This window comes from Octopus sinensis, linkage group LG1 (assembly GCF_006345805.1).
Source record: "Octopus sinensis linkage group LG1, ASM634580v1, whole genome shotgun sequence".
NCBI classification, from domain to species: Eukaryota; Metazoa; Mollusca; class Cephalopoda; order Octopoda; family Octopodidae; genus Octopus; species Octopus sinensis.
In genome coordinates, this window is record NC_042997.1 from 169,556,162 (window position 1) to 169,580,328 (window position 24,167).

At 35.1% G+C, this 24,167-nt stretch overlaps 1 protein-coding gene across 2 annotated transcripts in view; it reads left to right on the forward strand.

The window, feature by feature from the left end:
• The window catches only part of LOC115215175 (activating signal cointegrator 1 complex subunit 3), a 526,302-nt gene that overhangs the window by 20,941 nt on the left and 481,194 nt on the right, over positions 1–24,167 (forward strand). For both annotated transcript variants that reach the window (XM_029784370.2, XM_036506863.1), the window contains exons 7-20: positions 1,096–1,240; positions 1,345–1,470; positions 3,126–3,326; positions 4,402–4,542; positions 4,751–4,915; positions 7,141–7,297; positions 9,031–9,122; positions 10,494–10,616; positions 12,137–12,328; positions 13,683–13,907; positions 15,369–15,488; positions 16,997–17,161; positions 20,203–20,289; positions 21,693–21,869. In XM_029784370.2, coding sequence (XP_029640230.1) covers positions 1,096–1,240; positions 1,345–1,470; positions 3,126–3,326; positions 4,402–4,542; positions 4,751–4,915; positions 7,141–7,297; positions 9,031–9,122; positions 10,494–10,616; positions 12,137–12,328; positions 13,683–13,907; positions 15,369–15,488; positions 16,997–17,161; positions 20,203–20,289; positions 21,693–21,869 — 2,116 coding nt within the window. The remainder of the gene's footprint in view (positions 1–1,095; positions 1,241–1,344; positions 1,471–3,125; positions 3,327–4,401; positions 4,543–4,750; positions 4,916–7,140; positions 7,298–9,030; positions 9,123–10,493; positions 10,617–12,136; positions 12,329–13,682; positions 13,908–15,368; positions 15,489–16,996; positions 17,162–20,202; positions 20,290–21,692; positions 21,870–24,167) is intronic.

Genomic DNA, 24,167 nt, shown 5'->3' on the forward strand with positions numbered 1-24,167 from the left:
CTGAAAGTATTAAAAACAAAATTGACCTGGGTTGGACTTGAACTCAAGGCAAAGAGAGTCGCGGTATATACTGTGGGACATTCACTCCAATACTAATGAATCTACCAGTCTCCTATATTCAAGAATAATGTGGAAAATTCTTAAACAGGTTAATAGGTATGCCTTTTTTAGTTTTATACATGTGCATCTAATGTGATATACTAAAACTGGAAGTGGAAAGTTAATTTTAAAGAAGTTAAATATTTAATAAAATATTTAAAATGGAGTGGAAATATAAAAAAGATACATTATTTAAATCTAAATCAGCAGGAAATTTTCAGTTTCTTTTTATCATTCATTATTGAATATTGATTAGAATTTGAATTTAATTTCTCTAGATTTCATATTTAGAAAACAATTGTTTTATCATTTTCAAATCAATGAGGAATAATAATAATAATAATGGTTTCAAATTTTGGCACAATGCAACTTATTTTAGGGGGAGGGCGTAGTTGATTACACTAGCCCTAGTACTCAAATGATACTTATTTTACCAATCCTGAAAGAATGAAAGGCAAAGTTGACATTGATGGAATTTTGAACTCAAAACATAACAAGCCAGTAGAAATGGTGCTAAGCATTTTATCCAAGGTGCTGACATTTCTGCCAGCTCAGCACTTTAATAATAATAATAATAATAATTCTTTCTACTAGAGGCACAATGCCTGAAATTTTGTGGAGACGTGTTTAGTCAGTTATCTCAACCCCAGTGTTCAACTGGTGCTTTTTTATCAACCCCAAAAGCATGAAAGGCAAAATCAGTTTCACCGATACTTGAACTCAGAACAATGAAGATGGATGAAATGGTGCTACCATTTTCTCACCATGCTAATGATTCTGTCACTTTGCTATCTTATTTTATAATAACAATAACAACAATAATGACATTTAATATAAATCACTTCATGTATTGACAATGAAAAAATATGAATCAGTAAAGTATATATATTTTTAAAATATATTTCTATAATCTGTTTCTATAATGTTCTATTAAATACCTTCCTTAGTATTTACCATTTTAACCTTAAGCGTATTTAAATTTTGTTTGTTCTTCAGAGAAGCAGCTCTATTATATGCTCAGAGTTCTCAGGTATTAACCAAACGATCTGCTACCGTTGGTCAAACCAAAGAAAGCCTTCCATTTGTGTTTGATTCTTTAGCAGAAGCAAGAAAATCATCAGCTTTTGTTGGGAGTTGTAAAGTATGTGGTTTTTTTCTTTACTTTTTCTTTCTACTATCTGCTTGATTTATTGATTTAACCATCTACTTTTCTTTCATTCATTTTTACCCGTTGCTTATGAACAGATGTCTCTACCTATTGGATTTGAACGCATTGATAAAAAGATGTTTGAAGAAGTTCATATTCCTGCATCAGAAAAGGCTCCTCTTCACATTGGTAAAAAACTTGTCAGCATTGATGATTTAGATGAGGTAATATATCTTTATCAATTCTTTCCTCTTCCAGTATATATATGTGTATGTGTGTGTGTATATATATATATATATATGTATGTAGGTATGTATGTATAGAGAGTTTGAAGTGATGTTCAGATATTGTATATTGAGAAAAAGGAGGCAGTCAAATTTTGGATAATCCTTTATTAGCACCTTCGTTTTTTGAATTCGTCAAGACAAAATCAAATTGAAAATGGTAAAAACATTTCCTTGTTCATTTATATGAATTGGGTGTTTTTTGCTTTGTTTAAAAGAAAATATTTTTTTTTTTGGAAAAAGTTGGGAAGAGAGAAAGAAAAGCAAAGAGGGGAGAATAGATAGAGAGGTTTCAGGACAATCAGGGAAGAGGAGAAAAAATAATAAAGGATGGGGAAAGGATAGACAGATAAAAAGAGAGGTTTCTTTTCAATTTGATGTGGTCAATTCATTGAAATTTCATTACAAAGCATTTTTCTTTTTTTCTTTCTCCTTTCTTTTTTTCTCTTCATTGTATACCTATCAACATATTTATAAAAAAAACACATTTTCTTACAAGGGCTGGTGACCTTTCAAAGATGTCAATTTTAGGCAGTAGGATGGAAGAAATAAGAAAATGGGGAGGGTGCAGTCATCACTGAGAAATAATACAGAGATTAAAGTTCAACGTCCTATGAAAATGTGTATTCCTTTATACTATATAGCCAAGTCTCATATTCTGTGTATGTTTTGCATGAACAAACATTAAATATTAGTACAATATTCATAAAATAGGAAAATAAAGTCAGAATATAAAAAAATAATTTGGTACTGTTTATAATTCAATCTATTCTCTATGTACATTTAATCAAACCTTTGTAGAAAAGGTTTTGGTAGAAACTCCATAAGATGCACCCAATGTAAGCTTTGGATACATAAAAGGTGCAACAACATCAGAGGAAGGTTAACAGGGAAACTAGCTTTCGTATGTGGAAAATGCACAGGTACAATAAATGCTGAAAATGTGCAGAAATTAGACTCCATCGACTGCCAGTGTGGCGAGTAGGAAGTAGTAAATAGATTCCATTATCTAGGTGACCAAGTTAGTAGTGGAGGTGGATGCTCCGAAAGCGTAGCTGTGAGAATGAAGATGGGCAAAGTTCAGAGAGCTCTTATCCCAGCTGGAAACAAAGGGCCTTCCTCTCAGAGTGAAAGGCAGATAGATGCTTGTATGCAAGCAGCTATGCTGCATGGCAGTGAAACATGGGCTATAACAGCCAAGGACATGCATGGATCTGAGAGAAATGAAACCATTATGTTTCTCTGGATGTGCAAAATCAGTGTGCATGTTCGACAGAGTGTAAGCATCTTGAGAGAAAAGTTAGGTATAATAGGAATCAGATGTGGTATGCAAGAGAGACGACTGGTCATGCGATGCATATGGACAAGGACAGCTGATGATAATAGTTTAGTTATCTGATAAGTTAGCTAGTCTGATAGATATTATAATGAATTTTAAATTACATGTTACACTCCAAGTCAAAAGGTTCACTGTATAATTGTACAAATTATTGTAACAGAAAATAGTTTTTTAAACACTTTTCATATAATTTTTATACAATAATAGTGTTGCATATGTGTTGCTGATATTTCCAACAAAACCTTTTTTTTTTCAGGTTGGATCAATGGCTTTTAAAGGTATGAAGACACTAAATCGAATACAATCAATTGTTTATGAGACTGCATACAAGACAAATGAAAATCTTTTAATCTGTGCCCCCACTGGAGCTGGAAAGACAAACATCGCTATGCTTACTGTTATTAGAGTGTTGAAACAAAACATTGTACAAAATGTAATTCGAAAAGACCAATTTAAGGTTGGTGTAATATTTGCCAAATTTCCAAATACATGCAATCCTTTAAATACTTTCCTGTTAAAACATTTTTTAAGGAAATTAAACTTTTTTTTAGAAATGATATTTTCAGTATTGAATTAATAAACTGTGGTAATGATATTTATGAATACATATCTACATATACTACACACAGACACAAGTCAATGAAGGTGTTGCTGTGATCATTCAATTTGCTGTAAATAATAGCCACATCTTCCTCAAAGAAAAGAGTCATTAGATAAGATCATTTTACACACCTCTAAAAGCTGGAATGATCATAGCTGAAGCATTTCGATTCTTGCATTGATTTAGAAAAAAATATATAGCCTAATAGTAGAGAACAACTAAAATTTTATTGTTATTTATTAATGCAAATATATTTAAAAGGAAATATTGATTCACATAACTATTGTACTTCTGTCTGTTTTGCAATTTCAGCATTTTTACATAGTGTACATTGCATTATACACTACACATATAGAGTCTATTAATTAAATAATTTATTTTATATTTTAAAAAATGCTAAGCTTTCATATTATTCATTTATCATATTGGTACAGCTTAACTCTACAGTTAATGGCAATTTAAAATTTGACTGGCCAATAAATTATGTATAGCTAGATTATCTATCTATATTTATATTCATTTACCATTTGAACGTGGCCAATGCCAGTACCCCTTGACTGGCCCCCATGCCAGTGGCTCATGAAAAGCACTATCCAAACATGGTCAGTGCCAGGCCTGCCTGACTAGCTTCTGTGCCAGTGGCACATAAAAAGCATCCACTACACTCTCAGTGTGATTGGCATTAAAAAGAGCATCCAGCTGTAGTAACATTGCCAGATCAGATTGGAGCCTGGTGCAGCCACTGGCTCTCCAGACCTCAGTCAAATTGTTCAACCCATACCAGCATGGAAGACGGATGTTAAATCATGATAATGATATATATATATATATATATATATATATACACACACACACACCACACACACACACACACACACATATATATATGCTTTTTTCATATATATTGATGTTACTATTTATATTTCTTTAGATTGTCTATGTTGCACCTATGAAAGCACTTGCTGCTGAAATGGTGAGGAACTTTGGTAAACGACTAGAACCACTTGGAATAACTGTCCGTGAATTGACTGGAGATATGCAATTGACCAAACAAGAAATTGTCAATACTCAGGTAAATTTGAACAATGCTTTAATTTAAAAAATAAATTTTTATGTTAAAGATAAATTTGAAATGTAATTGAAATAATTTGTATTTTGAAAATAATAATTTTGTAATAAACTTTGCATTTAAAAAGGAATTCAATATTTCATTTAAAAACAAGGAAAATATAAATTTCTAAAATATTAAATGTTTTAACTTCTTTTGTCTTTTCTTTTAGATGTTAGTCACTACTCCTGAAAAATGGGATGTGGTTACACGTAAAGGAACAGGAGATGTGTCTTTATCTCAGTTAGTAAAACTGCTTATTATAGATGAGGTCCATTTGTTGCATGATGACAGAGGTGCTGTCATTGAAAGTTTAGTTGCCAGAACCCTGCGGCAGGTATGTCCCTTCAGCAACATAACTCATGTAACACAGATTTTCTTAATTTCCTTCATATAAGATATAATTTCAGATAAACTCCTCTCAAGTTAGCCTATTCACTCTCAACTCTCTTATTACAATTCTTTTTGAAGGATGGGGATAAGGCCATTTTTTTTCAAATTCACTCTGAGTTTTCAGTGGTTATTAATCTAACTCCAGAAGATTGTTTGCATAAATTAATTCAACTAGTTCTTATTTGTATATATTTATTATTTGAAGATGTAGTTATCTCCAGGTGTCTTTCTTTTACATTTTTCAATGCTTTTATTTATTTAATTTTTTTTTGCTAAGATTATAAGAATATATTTTTTCATGAGTTGTTTATGATGATTAGTTTCATTGCCTGCATGCATACCTGACCAAATTAAAGATATTTCAAACAGCCTTGATCCCTTTCTCTCTCCAAATATCCCATCCCTACCAAATTGTCACTGTCTCTGTTACTCTCAGTTTGTCCAATTGCTGCCCTCACCTCCATTACCCACCACAAATTCACACACAACACGTTGCTCCTCTCCCTCAGAATGGATTTAGTAGACAGAAACTGAAAGAAACCTGCCATGTATACATGGCTGATTAGGGCTTTGGCACTTCTATGCTAACTTATCCCTAGCAATGTATATTTTGGGTTGTCTGATAAATTCATTCGCTTCTTTCTACTTGGTACTCCATCATCATATATCTGAAAACGGGTAAAATGTATTCTAAATTCAAAAATGATAAACAAAAGTTGTAGAGGAAACACAGCTACAAAAACCAAAACAAAACATTATTATGGAAATATTTTTCATGTTAATTTAAATAACATTTAAGACAGTGAGATGGCAGAATCTTTCACACACTGAGCAAAATGCTTAGCCACATTTCATCTGTCTTTATGTTCTGGGTTCAAATTCTGCCAGGGTCAACTTTGCGTTTCATCCTTTCGGGATCAATAAAATATGTACCAGTTGAACACTGGGTTTGATTTAACTGACTTAACCCATTTCCCTAAAATTAATCGCCAAAATTTGAAACCAAATTGAATAACTGTGGAAAGAATTAAAATAAATGAATGAAAAAAAAAACAAAGAAATTTATCTGATCACTCAGCACTTCACCCCTGGTTTGTCAGAGACAGCTAAGTATGTGAATGAAATCATTGCTTTAGGCAAGTCTCTTCACATCACTCACACTATCAGACCTCAACATTCAAATAGTTTATTCATGGCTGTGTTATAATAATTCTGGCAAAGAGCCAAGTCTTCAACATTTGGAGAAAATCATCTTCAAACTGGATGGCTTCTTATTTCTTTACTGCCCACAAGGGGCTACACACAGAGGGAACAAACAAGGACAGACAAACGGATTAAATCGATTATATTGCCCCCAGTGCATAAGTGGTACTTATTTAATCGACCCCGAAAGGATGAAAGGCAAAGTTGGCCTCGATAGAATTTGAACTTGGAATGTAGCGACAGACAAAATACCACTTAGCATTTTGCCTGGTGTGCTAGCGTTTCTACCACCACCACCACCACATCTGTAAGACCATTGTCTGAAAAGTTTTGGATGCCTCCATGGCTCTCACAATCCGCAAGCTCTGCTGCTTCCTAAACTGCAGCTAATCCATATAGAATCCTCCTCTCCATTTATCAACCATAACAGTTCTACAAGTTGTATTCTTATGAACACATTTCTGCTGACTTTGCATCCAACTCTCCACATGAGGCAAATCAAATCTCCTTTGAGATTCACATGTACATACTGTATTTTATAACAAATATAATGTATCTTGGTCTATGTTATCTACTGTGTCCATCCTTTTTTTATGACAGTAATGGTTGATTTACGAGAGATTTGACTGCTATTTCTTGTTGGCTTGTGAGTTTGTTGTTATTGTTGCTTAAACCTAGACCCACCTTGATTAGGCAGGCCTATCATCAAAAGCATACCAGTTGTAACAGTCTAATCTTTTTTTCCGGACATATTGTATCTAGGACTACATTATTCAATGTATGTGTGTATATTTTTTTTTATGGCAGTAGTTTGTAATTGTAGGAAGGCTTATGTGCTATTACTAGCAGACCAAACAACTGCATTGTGGCTTGTGAATTTGAAATTTGTATGTTTTTAACTGTGGTCTTGTGCAAAAGACTTATATTTCAATGGTTCTGTACTCCAAAAATTGATTTTCTTTTTAGGTGGAGGCTACACAGAGTATGATAAGAATTGTTGGTCTATCTGCAACATTACCAAATTATTTAGATGTTGGACGATTTCTCAGAGTTAACCCTGCACTTGGATTATTTTTCTTTGATGGTAGATTCCGGCCAGTCCCACTGGAACAGTCTTTCATAGGTGAATTAATAAATATTTTAAATGTGTTGTATAAATTAAATGTTATTTTACAAATAAACTGAAATCTCCAGAATTACTGGGCACGATTTGCTAATCATGTCTAGAAGTTTAACATGTCTGTATGACATCTTCTCATTCTTTTACCTTTTACCATATTAGCTTGTTTCAGTCATTAGACTGCAGCCTTGCTGGGCACTTCTTTGAAGAGATTTAAAGCAAATCAATCTATTGGTCTTTTATGCCAAACCATTAAGTTACAGCAAAGGTAACAACCCCACACCAGTTGTCAAGTGGTGGAGTAGGGGAACACTGACATAAATACATACACACACACACACATATATATATATATATATATATATATATATATATATATATATATATATATATGGTAGGCTTCTGCACAGTTTCTGTCTACCAAATTCACTTACAAGGCATTGATTTGTCCAGGGTTATAGGAGAAGACACTTGCCCGAGGTACTGCACATTGGGACTGAACCCAAAACCACATGTTTGCAAAGCAAGATTCTGAACCACACACCATATCTGATGATACATTGTTAATATTTTTACTGCTTTGAATTAAACATGGTACAAATCCCAAGTTTGATTGAACCCAATGGTTCTCAGTACTTCCTTTCACCAAATGACCATTTTACTGATCTCTTCTACATATTTTGGAAAGCAAAATAGGCACAAAAAAAATTTTTATTTTCGCCATACAAAAATATATCTTGTGTATTGGTTTATTATCTCTGCTTATACTACCCATGTTTGCTCTTTTTTTGTCAATATTTGCACAATCTAGTGGAATTTTAATGGCAATTATTAAGGAAAGTGAGGATTTATGAAATTATATTGGATGTTGGTGCATTGTTAGTCATGTTCCTGTTCATTGATAACAAAATGTCATATACATCTTACTATCCTTACAAAAATTGTTTTGAAAATGTGTTTCAAATATAAGTATTGTATCTGGTTGAAATATTTCACTTCTAAGGAAAATCACAACCCTTCTAAACATCTTTTGTTCTCTCCTTCATTGCACATCCTTGACATTTACTGCCATGTGTGAGCTCACAATGGCACCAAGGGGTTCAGTAAGATTGCATTAGGTGTTGGTGTCACATAGAAAGCACCTGTGCCAATGCCACATAAAAGTACTCATGCCAGTGTTGCATAAAATCACCCAGTGCACTCTGTAAAGTGGCTGGCGTCAGGAAGGGCATCCAGCCATTAGAAACCATACCAAAACAGACATGGAGCTTGGGCAACTCTTCAGCTGGCCAGCTCCTGTCAAACCATCCAATCCATGCCAGCATGGATGTTAAATGATGATGACGACTGCATAATTGATGGAATGTAAGCAGAATATTGCTTGGAAGAACTGTCATAGTAATGTTGAGCTGGTATTAAATGTTATACAGGGTAAAAACGTGTTGATAAACAATATATTAGATTAAGAGTTATGAAAGAGAGATGTAAGAAACTGTTTTTAGATTTTTCTAGATAAAAAAAAAATTAGTATCATTGATCAAACATAACTGACTGTGTTGGTTTGTAAATAAGAGTTTTTAAAAACCCACTTTAGTAAAAATACATTTGTTATGTAATAAAAAGCTGATTTTGTTTAAAAAATGCTTTGGTATATCTGTTCTAGATTAAATTTTATACATTCTTTGTTGAAATTCACTAATATTGAGTATTTTTTGTTTATTCATTTATTTCTCTAGGAATCAAGTCAATAAACAAAATGCAGCAGTTACAAGATTTTAACACTGTTTGTTATGAGAAAGTTCTTGATCAAGTAAAGAAAGGATACCAGGTAACATCTCAGTCTTTAACATACCAGAGCATTGAAAATACAATCATTATTATTATATAATTAGTAACATAAATTATTTAGCATGCAAGATTTTAGCAATGAAGTGGTTAATATAATGGAAATTTTTCATGTACTTTTGAATAGATGCTTATGCAGATTACCGTCTTAAAATAGCAGGCTATCGCAGACCTATATCTAGATATCTGAACTTCAAATCATTACGATAATCATAGTGAAAATATTCTAAACAAGGTTAATAATCAACAATTAACTAAGTGTTTTACAAAAACATTGTCTCTAAAGATTGAAAATTATATTCAAATTACAAATGACCGATTGCTTGTATTCATTTATCAAAATTTTGTCAATTTTGTTTAGCTCCAGCTCAACTCTGATTGAGTGGGTTCAGGAGCAAAGAAATTCATGATTTGGTCATAGTACCTTTTATCCAAAGAATCTCATGTCTTTTCTCACTTTAAGATTTGGCTACAATTTATGACTGGTCAAGCAATCATATACAGGTTTTGTTTAGTTATTGTGTAGTTTAAGGTCAATTTTGATAGAGCAAATCTCTGATCAGAAACTTTCCAGCCATGATGAACCCATCACTTTAAGGAGTATCTAAGACTAAATAATCCCATGTGTACTTACTGTTGAGGTTGATTTGAGAATTGGCTGATATTTCTTGCAGGTCAAGCAACCTCATAGAGTTCCCTAATTGGCTCTGGGTGAAAGCAAAGTGTAAAGGAGCTGAAAAAATAGCAGAAAATTTTAGGCATCAGCCAAGGACTGCTGTTAAGAGAATTGTGGAGATATGCTATGTGCTGTTAAATAGCAGAATTTTCCAGCTTTATATTGATTTCAAGTTTTAGGTTATAGTGCATTATATGTTTTAAAAGTTTGATCCTTTGATGTATGTTCCTGCTGTCTGGCACTAAAAATTTAGCATTACATTTTTTATTTTACAAACACATTAAGTAGAAAAGATAGGGAACATTAGTTAACTCCTTGTTTCAATGTCATCATTCCCTATAATAAATGTATCCTCTGTTGCTTATGGACATTATGTTTGTGTGTATTGAATTGTTATATCAAATTTGAGGTTTTACTCAACATTTCCTATTTATATAAGTTTAAAATTTTACATTTTACCTGAGTTCTTAGAGATTATTAAAGGGTTTTACATATGTAAAATATTTGATTTGCGACACTTTCCCAGTGTGTAACTTTTAAGCTTCTATGCTACAAAATTAATTTAGTGTATAATTTTGATAAATTATTTTTTGATAATTTAAAGAATTACTTCATATATCTCTGATCAGCAGGTTGTGAATTTTTGTGTATAACATCTCCCCCATTTTTTTTTCCCAGGTGATGGTTTTTGTCCATGCTCGCAATGAAACCTTACGAACAGCAAAGGTTCTGAGAGAATTAGCTCTGAATAGTGATAATATTCATTTGTTTGCACCTCAAGGAAGGAGATCTGGTCTTCCTGTACGTAATATTACAAATATATATTCTCAATGAAAAATTAACTTATTAGTTTTTAACTATTTATTTTATATTTTTTATGATTTAATACAAGCTGTAAACACGTTTTTTTTACTGCTTAGTCAAGAGGGGAAAGGCAGTACCCTATTTTTTTGTTTTTTCAAGGGTTTGCAAGATTAGTGAGAGGAAGCAAGGAAGTTATTCTTAAATTGGAAAGTTGTCTTAAATGCTTGCAACAGAATGAACTTTGCTAAAAGCACCTGAGGGCCAGGTTGTGGTGTTAAATCAAACAGCAGATTAAATCTACCAAGTACTCAGAAAGCAAAACAATGCTCAGACAAATACAAGACATCTTGTTCCATTTCAACAATCCAATGTCTTCAATTAGTACATGATAGTCTTGATTCTGAAAGGAGGAATGACAATGTTTGAAAACAGTGTATAGAGCGAAAACAAATACTGAGACATTGTCCTATGCTGTAGCAATTCTGCCAATTTGCCAAAATTTAAATTCATGAAAGATGTCTTTTGAAATGATTTATAGTAATATCTTACCAAATACATTTTTACCTCCCAGTCCCTTGTTCATAATAATCTGCACGTAAAAAGCACCATTGAAGCGTGGTTGGTGCCAGTACCACCTGACTAGTCCTCATGCTGGTGGCATGTAAAAAGCACCTACAATACTATCAGAGTTGTTGGCGTTAGGAAGGGCATCCAGCTGTAGAAACTTTGCCAGATCAGATTGGAGCCTGGTGCAGCCTTCTTGCTTGCTAGCCCTCAGTCAAACCGTCCAGCCTGTGCCAACATGGAAAGCAGATGTTAAATGACAATGATGATGATGAGTGTTCATCGTTTTTCACCTCTACTTTTCCATGCTTGCATGGGTCAGATGGAATTTGTTGAAACAAATATTTCTATGGTCAGATGCCCTTCCTGTCACCAACCTTCGCTTCTTTGCAAACAAAGTATTATTTTCCCATTGCCAGTCATGTTTCCTCCGGAAGTCTGAAAACAAACTGCCTTGTATGACAGTGATGCTCATTTACAACTATCATGTGATATCTAGATAAAATTGCTCATGTACATACATATGTGTGTGCATATATATACCCATAAACACACACACATATATGTTTGTATGTATACACATACAATGGGCTTTTTTACAGTTTCCATCTCCCAAATCCACTTACAAGGATTTGATGAGCCTAGGGTTATAGTAGAAGATACACACCGAAGGTGTCACACGATGGGACTGATCCCAAAACCATCTGGTTGTGAAGCAAGTTTCTTAACCACACTCGTGCCTATTGTTTATGAATATTTTATATCTTTGAATTTAACTTACTGAAGTCACTATTTAAATTATCAGCTAAATTTACAAAATTTTTGTAATATAATTTGTATAGTTCAGTAGTTTCTAAATGTTCTCAGATTTATGCTTATATTTTTTATTATTAATAATATATATTTATGAATCTATTCATTTCTTTTATTTCTTTTTTGAAAATACACTGTAGGGCCACAATCCCCAAAATCGACATCTTCAAGAATTGTTCCCTGATGGATTTGGTATACATCATGCTGGAATGCTTCGTCAGGATCGTAATTTGGTTGAAAAGTATTTTTCTGAAGGTTCCATAAAAGTCTTAGTGTGTACAGCAACTTTGGCCTGGGGTGTGAATTTACCTGCTCATGCTGTCATCATCAAGGTTATTACATTAACAATATTTAAATATGTTCTTTAAAGATTAACTTAACATATATCAGTCATTTGTAAAATGGGTTATATATATATATATATATATATATATATATATATATATATATATGAAAACTTATCTTTAGATGTTTAAAGCTATTAAAACCATTTAAAACTCCTTAAATTCCTAATATTTTGCTAGGTATTGTCACTGAACTTTAAAATTTACTGAATTGAAGTATCGTAATTATTTTAATAACAAATTAATGGACTAATATATTTATCTGTCCTAACTTTCAGTATGTTCAATATTTGCTATAAATGCAGAGCTTAGGACAATTATCAACATAGACAAACTACTTAACATTTAATGTAATATTGTAAATGGTATTCTTTTCTCAACCAACCTGTTTTATTATCTTCCAGGATTCTTCATTGATTTAGTCATTGACCATTCTTCCTTCCTTCCAGATCTTAATATATTTCATTTGTTTTGTGCTATATGAAATGTCACTCTCCTATTAGTTTTACTCTTAAAATATGAATACTACTTTCAATACTTAGGTCATATTTTATTTCTGCTGAGGAATGAAGTAACGCATCCATCCCAGTCTTACATAAGACTGCCCTATATTTATTTTACTTAAAATGAAATGAAAATGAGCTAAGAGAAATATCTCAGATTAGTCAGTGGCAGGTATTTGAACAATGAATAAAGGTCTATTAAATAACATGCAAGATAAATTCTTGATTTATTGTAACTACACCTGCTTTGCGGCAATTGATACCAACTTTATGGAGATGTGGAGATAATCTCTAAAATCTAGGATTCTCCAAAATTGACATGCTATCAAGAAAAGACAATCTGATTTTCTGCAAACAAGTGAATTGTGAACATGTTTCTATCTCATTTGGCATCATCTACTTAGCAATTGTCCTACTTTATTCTTTAGCAGTTGATGAGATATTTCAAGATAGAAAAGTTATACTGTCTGAAGACAATAGGATGGTTTTGGACACGTGATTATATTTACTTCAATAAGTGTCATCAATGTAATAATTGTCCTATCTTATTTTCAACAGGCATGACACTTAGACATATGAAAAAGAGTAGAATGTATTTATGGCCTGGGTAATAGATATGTATATTAAAAAATTGCCAATCTGTCAAAGTATACTTTTACAGTCAATTTTTAAAAAAAACCATTCTCTGAATGAAACTGAAAGAGAAACAAAAAGGAAGATTTTTCCAAATTTCAGTTACTAATTTTATATATGCTTAAACAATAGAATAATATTTTTGCATTAAAAAATGAAAGTACATTCATTAATACATAAGGATTACATTTTTTGTGTTTTTACAGGGAACTCAAATCTATGATGCCAAGAAAGGTTCTTTTATTGATATTGGCATACTTGATGTTTTGCAAATATTTGGGCGTGCTGGGCGACCCCAGTTTGATACTTTTGGTCATGGATCTATTATAACTACTCATGACAAACTTGCTCATTATCTATCTCTTATGACACGACAAAATCCTATAGAAAGTCAGTTTATTACAAGCCTAACTGATAATTTGAACGCTGAGGTAGGTGATCATTGTTTTTATATTTTTGTAACATCATTATATTTCAAAATACACTTAATAAATACTGTCTTAGAGTAGTTGTAAATTGGGGGAGAAATAGGTGCAGTTATAAAGGAAGCAAAGGCCTTGTTGGCAATGAAAAAATATTTTGTTGGTGATATCCAAGAACTTATTCTTGATTAAACCCTGAATCAAGTATGTGTATTTATGATACCAGTTTGAATATAAGATTAAGGCTGAGTTTCTAATTCCTAATGAAGTAATCCCCATCTTTTATGAGATTTACAGAACCAGTATGCTTCATCAAAATCCTGATAGTCACTTGAAAGTTTTATGTCTATAAGCAAGAAAAATGAACTGTGTAGAAACTGTTTCATGTAGTGTCATTCTTTTTTAACAAATTGATGTTAGTGCTGTCTGAGTGGTTGACTTCCTATTACTATTATCAATATTGCCTGCTTACATGTAACAGTGACAAAACTTGTTCATGTCATGGTTGTTGGACAGTAACTGCTTATGTAGTCATAGTGTATAATTCTAACAGAGAGGTCGGAACACTTTGAGACAGCTACTTGATGACTTTTCCAAATGCTCTTCATATTTGGCCAGCTCATGCTGTTCTTTCTTCATTTATGAACTGGTCAGAAAAGATGCACAGGGTATGAAATGAATAGGAACCATGATGATTGTTGCATATATGAACAGTTCTTTCAGTAAACCTTTATTGCTAGCACCATAGCAAACTAGATAAAGGAGGACCTCTCTGAACTCTCAGGTCCGCAGGTGGTCGGTTTGCACAGATGGAACTGCGAATTGCTCGCTATCTCCAGTGACCTCGCACAGGACTGTCGAGCGTGGGCCACCATGGTTCGTGATGCTGTTAGGACCAGAGAAGAAGCCGGTTCAACCCGCCCTGGGTGAATGCCATCACAAGTACAAGTACAACATAGCAAACTGAACCTTGCTGGTCTATCATAATGCTAACCTGCAGCAAAATCATTAGCTAGATGTTTTGCCACTCTGGTGAGACTGAAAACATAATGGATCAAAATGCACATGCTAAGCAATAAATATTTATTTATTTCCTTTTGTTCTAATAAATTAAGGATATAAAACAATACGAGGGGGTGCTGAAAAGTTCCTGGCTTTGAGTAAAAGAAAATGCAGGAGGATCAGTTAATTATGATTTTATTCAACATATTTCCATTTCAGATTCACACACTTATTTCGATGGTCCTTCACTTTTTCTAAGCCCTGTAAAAGAACTCAGAAGGTTGAGCCTCCAACCAGGCCTTTAACAATACCCTTAAAACCAGGAACCTTTCAGTACCACTCATCGATCTTGCAATGTCTGTAAATTTATCTTTTCTGTAAGATTGTTATTAAATAAGCAATTATTTGATAGCAGTTAAGTAAATTCTTGGAAATTTCTGAAAAACTAAGTTGGTTGTTGTTTTCTAGATTGCTCTTGGTACAGTTTCTAATGTAGAAGAAGCAGTGAAGTGGCTCAGCTACACTTACTTGTTTGTGAGAATGCGATGTAATCCAATGGTTTATGGGATACCTTATAACAAATTGGAGGTAATTTCATTCAGTATTATTTTACATTTTCGTATATATGTATTCGATAGTTACTTACCATATTGTTCTCATTTATTTGCTGTTTTATATTCAGTCATTTACTCATCTCTGTGAAATCACCCAGCTTACTTGTTAGGGGTATTCAGCTCATGATCGTAAGGTCATGAGTTTGATACCCAGCAGTGTGTTGTATCCTTGACCAATACACTATCTCATATTGCTCCAATTCACTCAGCTGACAAAGATGAGTTGTATATGTGTTATTCAAAGGGCCAGCTTTGTCACATTCTGTGTAATGCTGAATCTCCCTGAGAACTACATTAAGAGTATGCACATTAATTTTGCGAGCAGTTGTTCGGGAAGCAAGATGTTCAGAATATGATAGATGCCTGACAGCAGGTATTCTCATAATCTGACTAATAACGAAATAAAAAACATTTTCTTGTGTCTTCTCATTATCAACATAAATTTTGTACTAAAACAAAACAAGCTAAAATTGTTGAATGAGTTATGATAAAGAAGATGTTCATAGAAACTCCAAGGTTTATAGGAAATAGGAGTAATTTGATTGGTCAATTTATTCTGTCATTTGCAAAATATAAAATTGTATGATATTTCTGTGATTATCCATCATTTGCTCCTTCTCACTCTCTCTTCTCCATTTCTCCTTTCTACATCACTCCAATCAGTCTCTCTCGCTTATTTTTTACCTTTCACCATTGTTCATATGCAGATACACTTTGTCCTGCTCACTCTGCACTGAATGGAGGCTGTGAAACGAAGGTTTCACATTGCACTGAATGGAGGCTGTGAAAGGATGTGGGCCCTCTTTTGTTGTGTGAGATAGAAGGTACCTTCACTCAGCGAGGGTATTGTAGAGTGATTGGTGAATGGGTGGAGACTGTAAAGTTAGGAGGACCCTTTGATCTCTTTTGAGGATGACAACCATTCTAGTGTTAACACCACAATAAAATGAACCCAATATACTCTTTAAAATGGTTGGTGATAGGAAGAGTATCCAGTGGTAAAAACCATGCTAAATTGAAACATATGAGTGAAATATGGTCTCTGAAAGTCTCAGAGAGCAGTGAGTCCAAATGGGAACTGACTTGGAGTATGACTAGCTATCCAACCAATGCCAGCATGGAAAGATGTAAAGTGATGTTGATAGATATGAAATTAATGTTGTTGTTTAGCCTTAAACCAGCCCTGACCAAACATACCTATGAAAGACAACTCAATTATGACCATCCCATCTTATTTGCAGGTGTAGTACATATACTGTAGGATTACATTATTCATTGTGTCCTTCACTTTTTATGACTTCAAGGTGTTTAGAGAGATTTGGCTGTTATTTCTAGCAGGTTGAGTGATGAGATAGAAACTTTATTGGTTTGATGAAATTAATTTTAATTTGATCATTGAAACATAAATTTATGAAAATAGTAATATAATCTATTTTATACTTCAACTGAATAATAAGTTAATAAATAACTTCAATTTTGCAGGAGGATCCCAATCTGTATTTGTACAGGAAAAAACTTGTCTATGATGCTGCTCGTAATCTGGATAAGACGCAAATGATTCGTTTCAGTGAAGTAACAGAGAACTTTTCTTCAACAGATCTTGGAAGAATTGCAAGTCATTTCTATATTAAATATGCTACAGTTGAGGTAATTATTGTTTGATTTAAATGAAATCTATTTTCACTCAATATAAACATCTGTTCAGAGAGTGAGAGAGATAAAGACAGAAGCATGGTGAGAAAGAGAGATGGGTCCTAGATCTGCTCTATAATGCCCCGTTGTAATGGACCTCTTTTGAATGTTTAAATATATTGAGAGATTTTTTTTTGTTGGTTGTGTATTAAAATATATTAGGGCAAAATATATTTGTCATGAAAAATAGCATCAGAGGATTTAATTTAATGAATTCATATATATCAATACATACCTGTGTTGGTAGGAATTACTATAGTCGGATGCTCTTTCAAATACAAGTCGTTGCTATTATGCAAAAGTGTTGTAAGTCCAAAACATTGCTTTTTCAGAAAACAAAAAAATAGTTTCACCATTCCATAGCAAAACTGTTGTACTACACTTTGACAGTCTTTGATATCTTGGCATCTGAAGCAGCTGGAGATACGATTGTTTGACCAAAAGAACCAGCTATTGAAAAAATGCATTTGACCAAATTTGGACATACAACAGTTTGACATTATAGCAACAAAGTAAATTCATCATAAATCAGATTATCTCTATTTCCTCTCTGGTTTTATTTTTCATTTTATTTATTACAGCCACTTTTCTAAACTAGTGCTAATGAATATGCTTATTTGGCTGTGTTGGAATCAATGTTTAAACTACCAATTAGCTGTAGATTTATTTTTATATAGGCACAGGCATAGCTGTGTGGTAAGAAGTTTCCTTCTCGACCACATGGTTTCAGGTTCAGTTCCACTGCATGGCACTTGGACCAGTTTCTTCTATAGCCCTGGGCCAACCTAAATTTTATTGGATTTGGTAGATGGAGACTGAAAGAAGCCCATCATATGTGTATATATGTATGCATGTGTGTCGGGGTCACTGTTTCTATGATTTGACGTCACATGATATTTGTAAGCCAGTGTCATCATCATGCGTGGGATGTCCTTTGTTTCCAATCTTCAATGAAAATATGTCTGTCCATGGGGAAATATTACCTTAGTTGGAAACATGAGGGTTGGTGACAGGAAAGGCATCCAGCTCAACAAATTCTCTGACTCATATAAGCATGGAAAAAGTGGACATTAGAACAATGTTGTTGATTAGCAACCAGATTATTGTGCATTGTTTAGATATGGCACAAATTGCTGGAACAGTGCTTAGAAACAGCAGACTGCTTCACCACGTGATTGTATGATTTGCAGTTCAGCTCTTCAATGACTTTTTCCCTCTTTTATTTTTTTTTTAATTTTTGCTATTAATTCATGAATGATCTTTCTCTCTCTCTCTCTCAGTATCATACGAGGAGTTATCAAAAAGTTCCCAGACTAGATCTGTAGCGCACCAAGAGATGACAGTACATTGTTGTGTGCACAGTGAGAGCTAGCAGTGACCTTCATGAGCCAGTGTGCTGAGTGACATCGCTGTGTTTACTTTGAAAGTTGTGAAATTTATGTTTTTGTGACTGTGTGTATGCTTTAGTCTGTGATTTTGTCATGGACGGGAAGTTGGAACAAAGATCAAACATGAAATTTTGTGTTCAACTTTGGAAGTCTGCTACAGAGACATTGAGCATGCTTTGACAATCTTTCTGTGATGAGGCAATGGGTCATACGCAATGTTTTGAGTGGCACGGGTACTTCAAAAGTGGGAGAATGTCCCTGGAAGACCTGCCATCTCCAGAAATGAGAAACTTCATCAGCTTGTGCATGAGGATCACTGGAGGACAATCACTGACATTGCTGCTGCTGTTAGTCTGTCATATAGGTCTGTGCAGGCAGTCCTAACTTCTGAATTGAACATGTGGCATGTCTCTGCCAAGTTTGTCCCCCACTTGCTGACCACTGAGCAGAAAGAACATTGCATTGAAGTCTGTCAAGATTTCCATCAGCATGCCGCTGACAATCCATTCTTCATGTCAAGGATTATCACTGATGCCGAGAGTCAGATCTGTAGGTATGACCTTGAGATGAAGCAGCAGTCGTTGGCGAAAGCGATGTGGTGGACAATGAAATACCTGGCTGATGACAGTCAAGGCTGATCTGGAACACAACCTAGGCCCCCATATCTACGGTGTTTGCCGCTGGAATAAGGAGTGGTTGGAGATCACGCGGCCGTTAGCCTCAAATCGCCAGGCCTGGTCGGCGTTTGTGAAGATGTAGCATTGAGGATGAATGAAGCCAGCTCAACCCACCCCGGGTGAATGCTGACAAGTAGTAGTAAGTAGTAGCAGTCGTCACACTGGAAGAGCCCTTCATCTCCATGACTGAAGAAGACACAACAGAGCCACAGCCCAATCAAGAGCATGCTCATTGTTGTTTTCATCATCTGCGTTATTGTGCATTGAGAATTCATCCCCCAGGGCCAGACTATCAATCAACAGTTCTACTGCAATGTTTTGAAGCATTTGAGGGAAGACATTTGGCAAAACTGACTGGATCTGTGGAGCGTAAAGAATTGGATACTTCGCGATGACAGTGCAGCTTGTCACTATGCTCTCTTCACTTGTGAGTTTCCCACCAAAAACAACATGGTATCGTTTCGGCCCCTACCCATTTCACCTGATTTAGCACCCGCAGACTTATATTTCTTCCCTAAGATGAAAAAGCAGCTCAAAGGTCACTGTTGTCAATATCCAGAGCAAATCACAGAAGGTCATAGACTCACTTACGGAAAATGACCTCCAGGTTGGATTCCAAAAATGGTAGGAACACTGAGACTGGTGTATTGCTGTGCAAGGTGATTATTTTGAAAGAGATGACGTTAAAACTTAGGTAAATAAGTTATTTTTTATTAAGTATAACTACTCCGGGAACTTTTTGATACTACCTCATATATCTCATTGTCTTAGTGTTGACAAATTCGTTTTTTAATGCTGATTTTAGAACCTTTATTTCAATAATGATGTTAAAAATATACACACTTTTGCATAATTCAGTGTCCAAATTATGTGTTAGTATATATTTGAAACTGAAAAAAAATTCTAACTGAATATTTTTCTTTTATTTCAGACTGTAAATGAATTTTTCCTTCCACAAATGTCTGAGAATCAAGTGCTCAATATAGTGTCAAAGGCCCAAGAATTTGAACCAATTAAAGTAATTTTCTGTTTTGCAAAATAATTTCTTGTATTCATTACTATGACATAGTTCAAATGTTTTTGACTTCAAGTGAATCTGGCTATATCTAACTTGGTAATGCCACCTGATGAAATCTTACATTATCTATCATTCATATGCTAAAACCATGGTGCCATGTAAAAAAGCATTAGTGTGGGTGAAGGTGTCCTGTAAAATGTAAAGCAGTTAGGATTAAAAAGGGCATCCAGCTATAGAAACCATGCCAAAGCAGACTATGGAACCTTGTGTGGCCCCTGTCCTTGCCTGTTCCTGTCAAGTCATCCAACCCATGCTGGTATGGAAAACATACATTAAATGATGATGGTGATGATGTATATGTTGTCTATACAATAGTTTTCCTAATGTCCTAACTCTTGTTTTGTTTGCTTTAAGTTATTTTAAGTCATTAATCAAAGAGTCAGCCTGAACAGCTTTGTTGAATAGAGGTAAAAAATATCTATATCTTCTAGAATTGAGCAACATTGTATAATGTTTACCTCGTTGCCAGTGTTCTATAGATTTTTTTGTTAAACGTTTCTGCTGACAAAACACCAATTTGGAATTTGTTTAAAGAATCTGGTATTTAGATGCTATTATTGACTTAAATACTGTACTAGTATTTAGTTTACTGGTTCTTGAAGAATGAACTTAGCTGTGTGTGGAATTAAACTTACAGAAGTTGATCCCTTTCTATGAATTGTTCCAAATCACTGCCTGATATCTCTTACTGAAAAAGTGAATAATTTCATTATTTGAACCATTACATTATCTGTAATTCTTAGATCTGAATTGAATTCTTTTTGAGGTCTGCATTTATTAATCAGAAAGGAGAAATGTTTTCTATTATTAAATCTAAAATGTACCTTCATATTTTGATTGATTGCACTACTTTTGTGATAGTATGTTTATTACATTTTAAGGGCAAAGCTCTTAAACCTTTTAGTTATAATATGTCCATCTATGATTACTTTGATGTAACCTCTTTTTCTTCCAAGTTTCTACGATTTTCAAGTTTTTTAAAATAAGTTCACATTGGAACTACAGAATATCTTTCAGAGCCACTTTTTTCTATTTTGTATAAAGGTATAAGAGAGTTCATTTGAAAAATAAAATATTGTTGCATTAAGTATAGTGAGAGGGAAAAGTCAACAGGAATAACTCAATGGAAATGGAGAGAAAATTTGGTAGCATAGACAGGTGGGCTGAATAATGTCAAATATGAATAGATAGGGGTCGATGTTAAGAATGAAGGATATATTTATAATCTAAGCTTCTTACATGTATTTCTCAACTTTTATGTGTTATTATTCTATATCTAACTACTTCATCACTTGTCAATTAACAAAATTATTACTAAATTTTTTTCTCTATGTTGGTTATAGGTTCGCAAAGAAGAATTGGAAGAACTTGAAAGGATTCACATTGAAGAGTGTGTAATGCCTGTTGCATTAGGAATGGAAAATGCTCCTGGCAAAGTTAATATCCTTATTCAGTCATATGTATCACGTGTGAGCCTTGAGAATTTCTCATTGGTTTCTGATCAAGCATTTGTGGCTCAGGTAAGATTTTACTGTGATTTTTACATTTAAAAAAAAAAAATCTGATAAAGTTGTGCCATTTAAATATAAAGTATCTGGAGTTTTTTTTTTATTACATTTCTATTTCACGAGTATTTATCTTTTGTAATCTTATGGCACATGCATATACATACACACATCATCATCATCATCATCCGTTCTCCATGCTAGCATGGGTTGGACGGTTCGACCGGGGATCTGGGAAGCCAGAAGGCTGCACCAGGCTCCAGTCTTATCTGGCAATGTTTCTACAGCTGGATGTCCTTCCTAACGCCAACCACTCCGTCAGTGTAGTGGGTGGTTTTTACGTGCCACCTGCACAGGTGCCAGGCGAGGCTGGCAACGGCCACGGTCAGATTGGTGTATTTTATGTGCCACCGGCACGGAAGCCAGTCAAAACGGCACTGGCATCGGCCACGAGTCGGATAGTGCTTTTTACGTACCACCAGACCAGGGATCCTGGCTGGTTCAATTCAATTTCGATTTCGCTTGCCCCAACATGTCTTCGCAACGGCGCTGGCATCAGCCACGAGTCGGATAGTGCTTTTTACATACCACCAGACCAGGGATCCTGGTTGGTTCAATTCGATTTCGATTTCGCTTGCCCCAACAGGTCTTCGCAAGCAAAGAGCATGGGTGCCTGTCATCGGATGAGGTTCTATATCGACTTCGCTTGCCTCAACAGGTCTTTGTGTCCAAGGGAGGAAAGGCATGCATAAGTGGGCTGGGCTCACTTGTCCTGCCTGGTCTTCTCACGTACTGCATATTTCCAAAGGTCTCGGTCGCTGGTCATTTCCTCAGTGAGGCCTAAAGTTCGAAGGTCGCGCTTCACCACCTCGTCCCAGGTTTTCCTGGGTCTACCTCTTCTATGGGTTCCCTCAACTGCTAGGGATTGGCACTTTCTCACACACCTATCTTCATCCATTCTCGCCACATGTCCATACCAGCGCAATCGTCTCTCTTGCACACCACAACTGATGCTTCTTAGGTACAACATTTCTCTCTAGGTACTAACGCTCTGTCGAGTATGTACACTGACGTTACACATCCATCGGAGCATACTGGCTTCATTCCTCACAAGCTTACACATGTCTTCAGCAGTCACGGCCCATGTTTCACTGCCATGTAGCATGGCTGTTCGTACACATGCATCATACAGTCTGCCTTTTACTCTGAGCGAGAGGCCTTTAGTCACCAGCAGAGGTAAGAGCTCCCTAAACTTTGCCCAGGCTATTCTTATTCTAGCAGTTACACTTTCAGCGCACCCACCCCCACGACTGACTTGGTCACCTAGATAACGGAAGCTATCAACTACTTCTAGTTTTTCCCCCTGGAAAGTGACGGAAGTTGTTTTCTGCAGATTTTCGGAGGTTAATGCTCCCGAGCATCTGCCACATACAAAAACTATCTTCCCAGTTAGCCTACCTTTGACATTGCTGCACCTCTTATGTGTCCATAGCTTACACTGGGTACATCTTATAGAGTTTCTACCTACACCTTTTCTGCAGATCGAGCAGGGCCATCTTCCTGAAGACATTTGTGGATTGTCTACCTTCCTACTTATTAGTACTTTGGTTTTAGCTAGGTTGACTCTAAGGCCCCTCGATTCTAAACCCTCCTTCCACACCTGGAACTTCTCCTCCAGTTCTGATAGTGACTCAGCAATTAGAGCAAGGTCGTCAGCATAGAGGAGCTCCCAGGGGCAACCTGTCTTGAATTCCTCTGTAATTGCCTGGAGGACTATGATAAATAGGAGGGGGCTGAGTACTGAACCCTGGTGGACCCCAACCTCTACTTTGAATTCTTCTGTGTACATGTTGCCAACCCTAACCTTACTTACGGCATCTCTGTACATGGCTTGCACAGCCCTCACCAGCCATTCATCTATCCCTAGTTTCCTCATTGACGACCAGATAAGGGATCGGGGGACCCTATCAAAGGCTTTCTCCTTGTCAACGAAAGCCAGGTACAGGGGCTTATCTTTGGCTAGGTATTTCTCCTGCAGCTGCCTTACCGGGAATATAGCATCAGTGGTACTTTTCCCTGGCACAAACCCAAACTGCATCTCATCTAAACTAACTCTCTCTCTAATTAGTTGGGCTATGACCCTCTCCGTAACCTTCATTACCTGATCCAACAGCTTGATACCTCTGTAATTATTTGTATCTAGGGCATCACCTTTACCTTTGTAGCAGTTGACTAGTATGCTGCTACACCAGTCATTGGGTATGACTCCTTCGTGTATCACCTGGTTGACTATACGGGTGACTAGGTTATAGC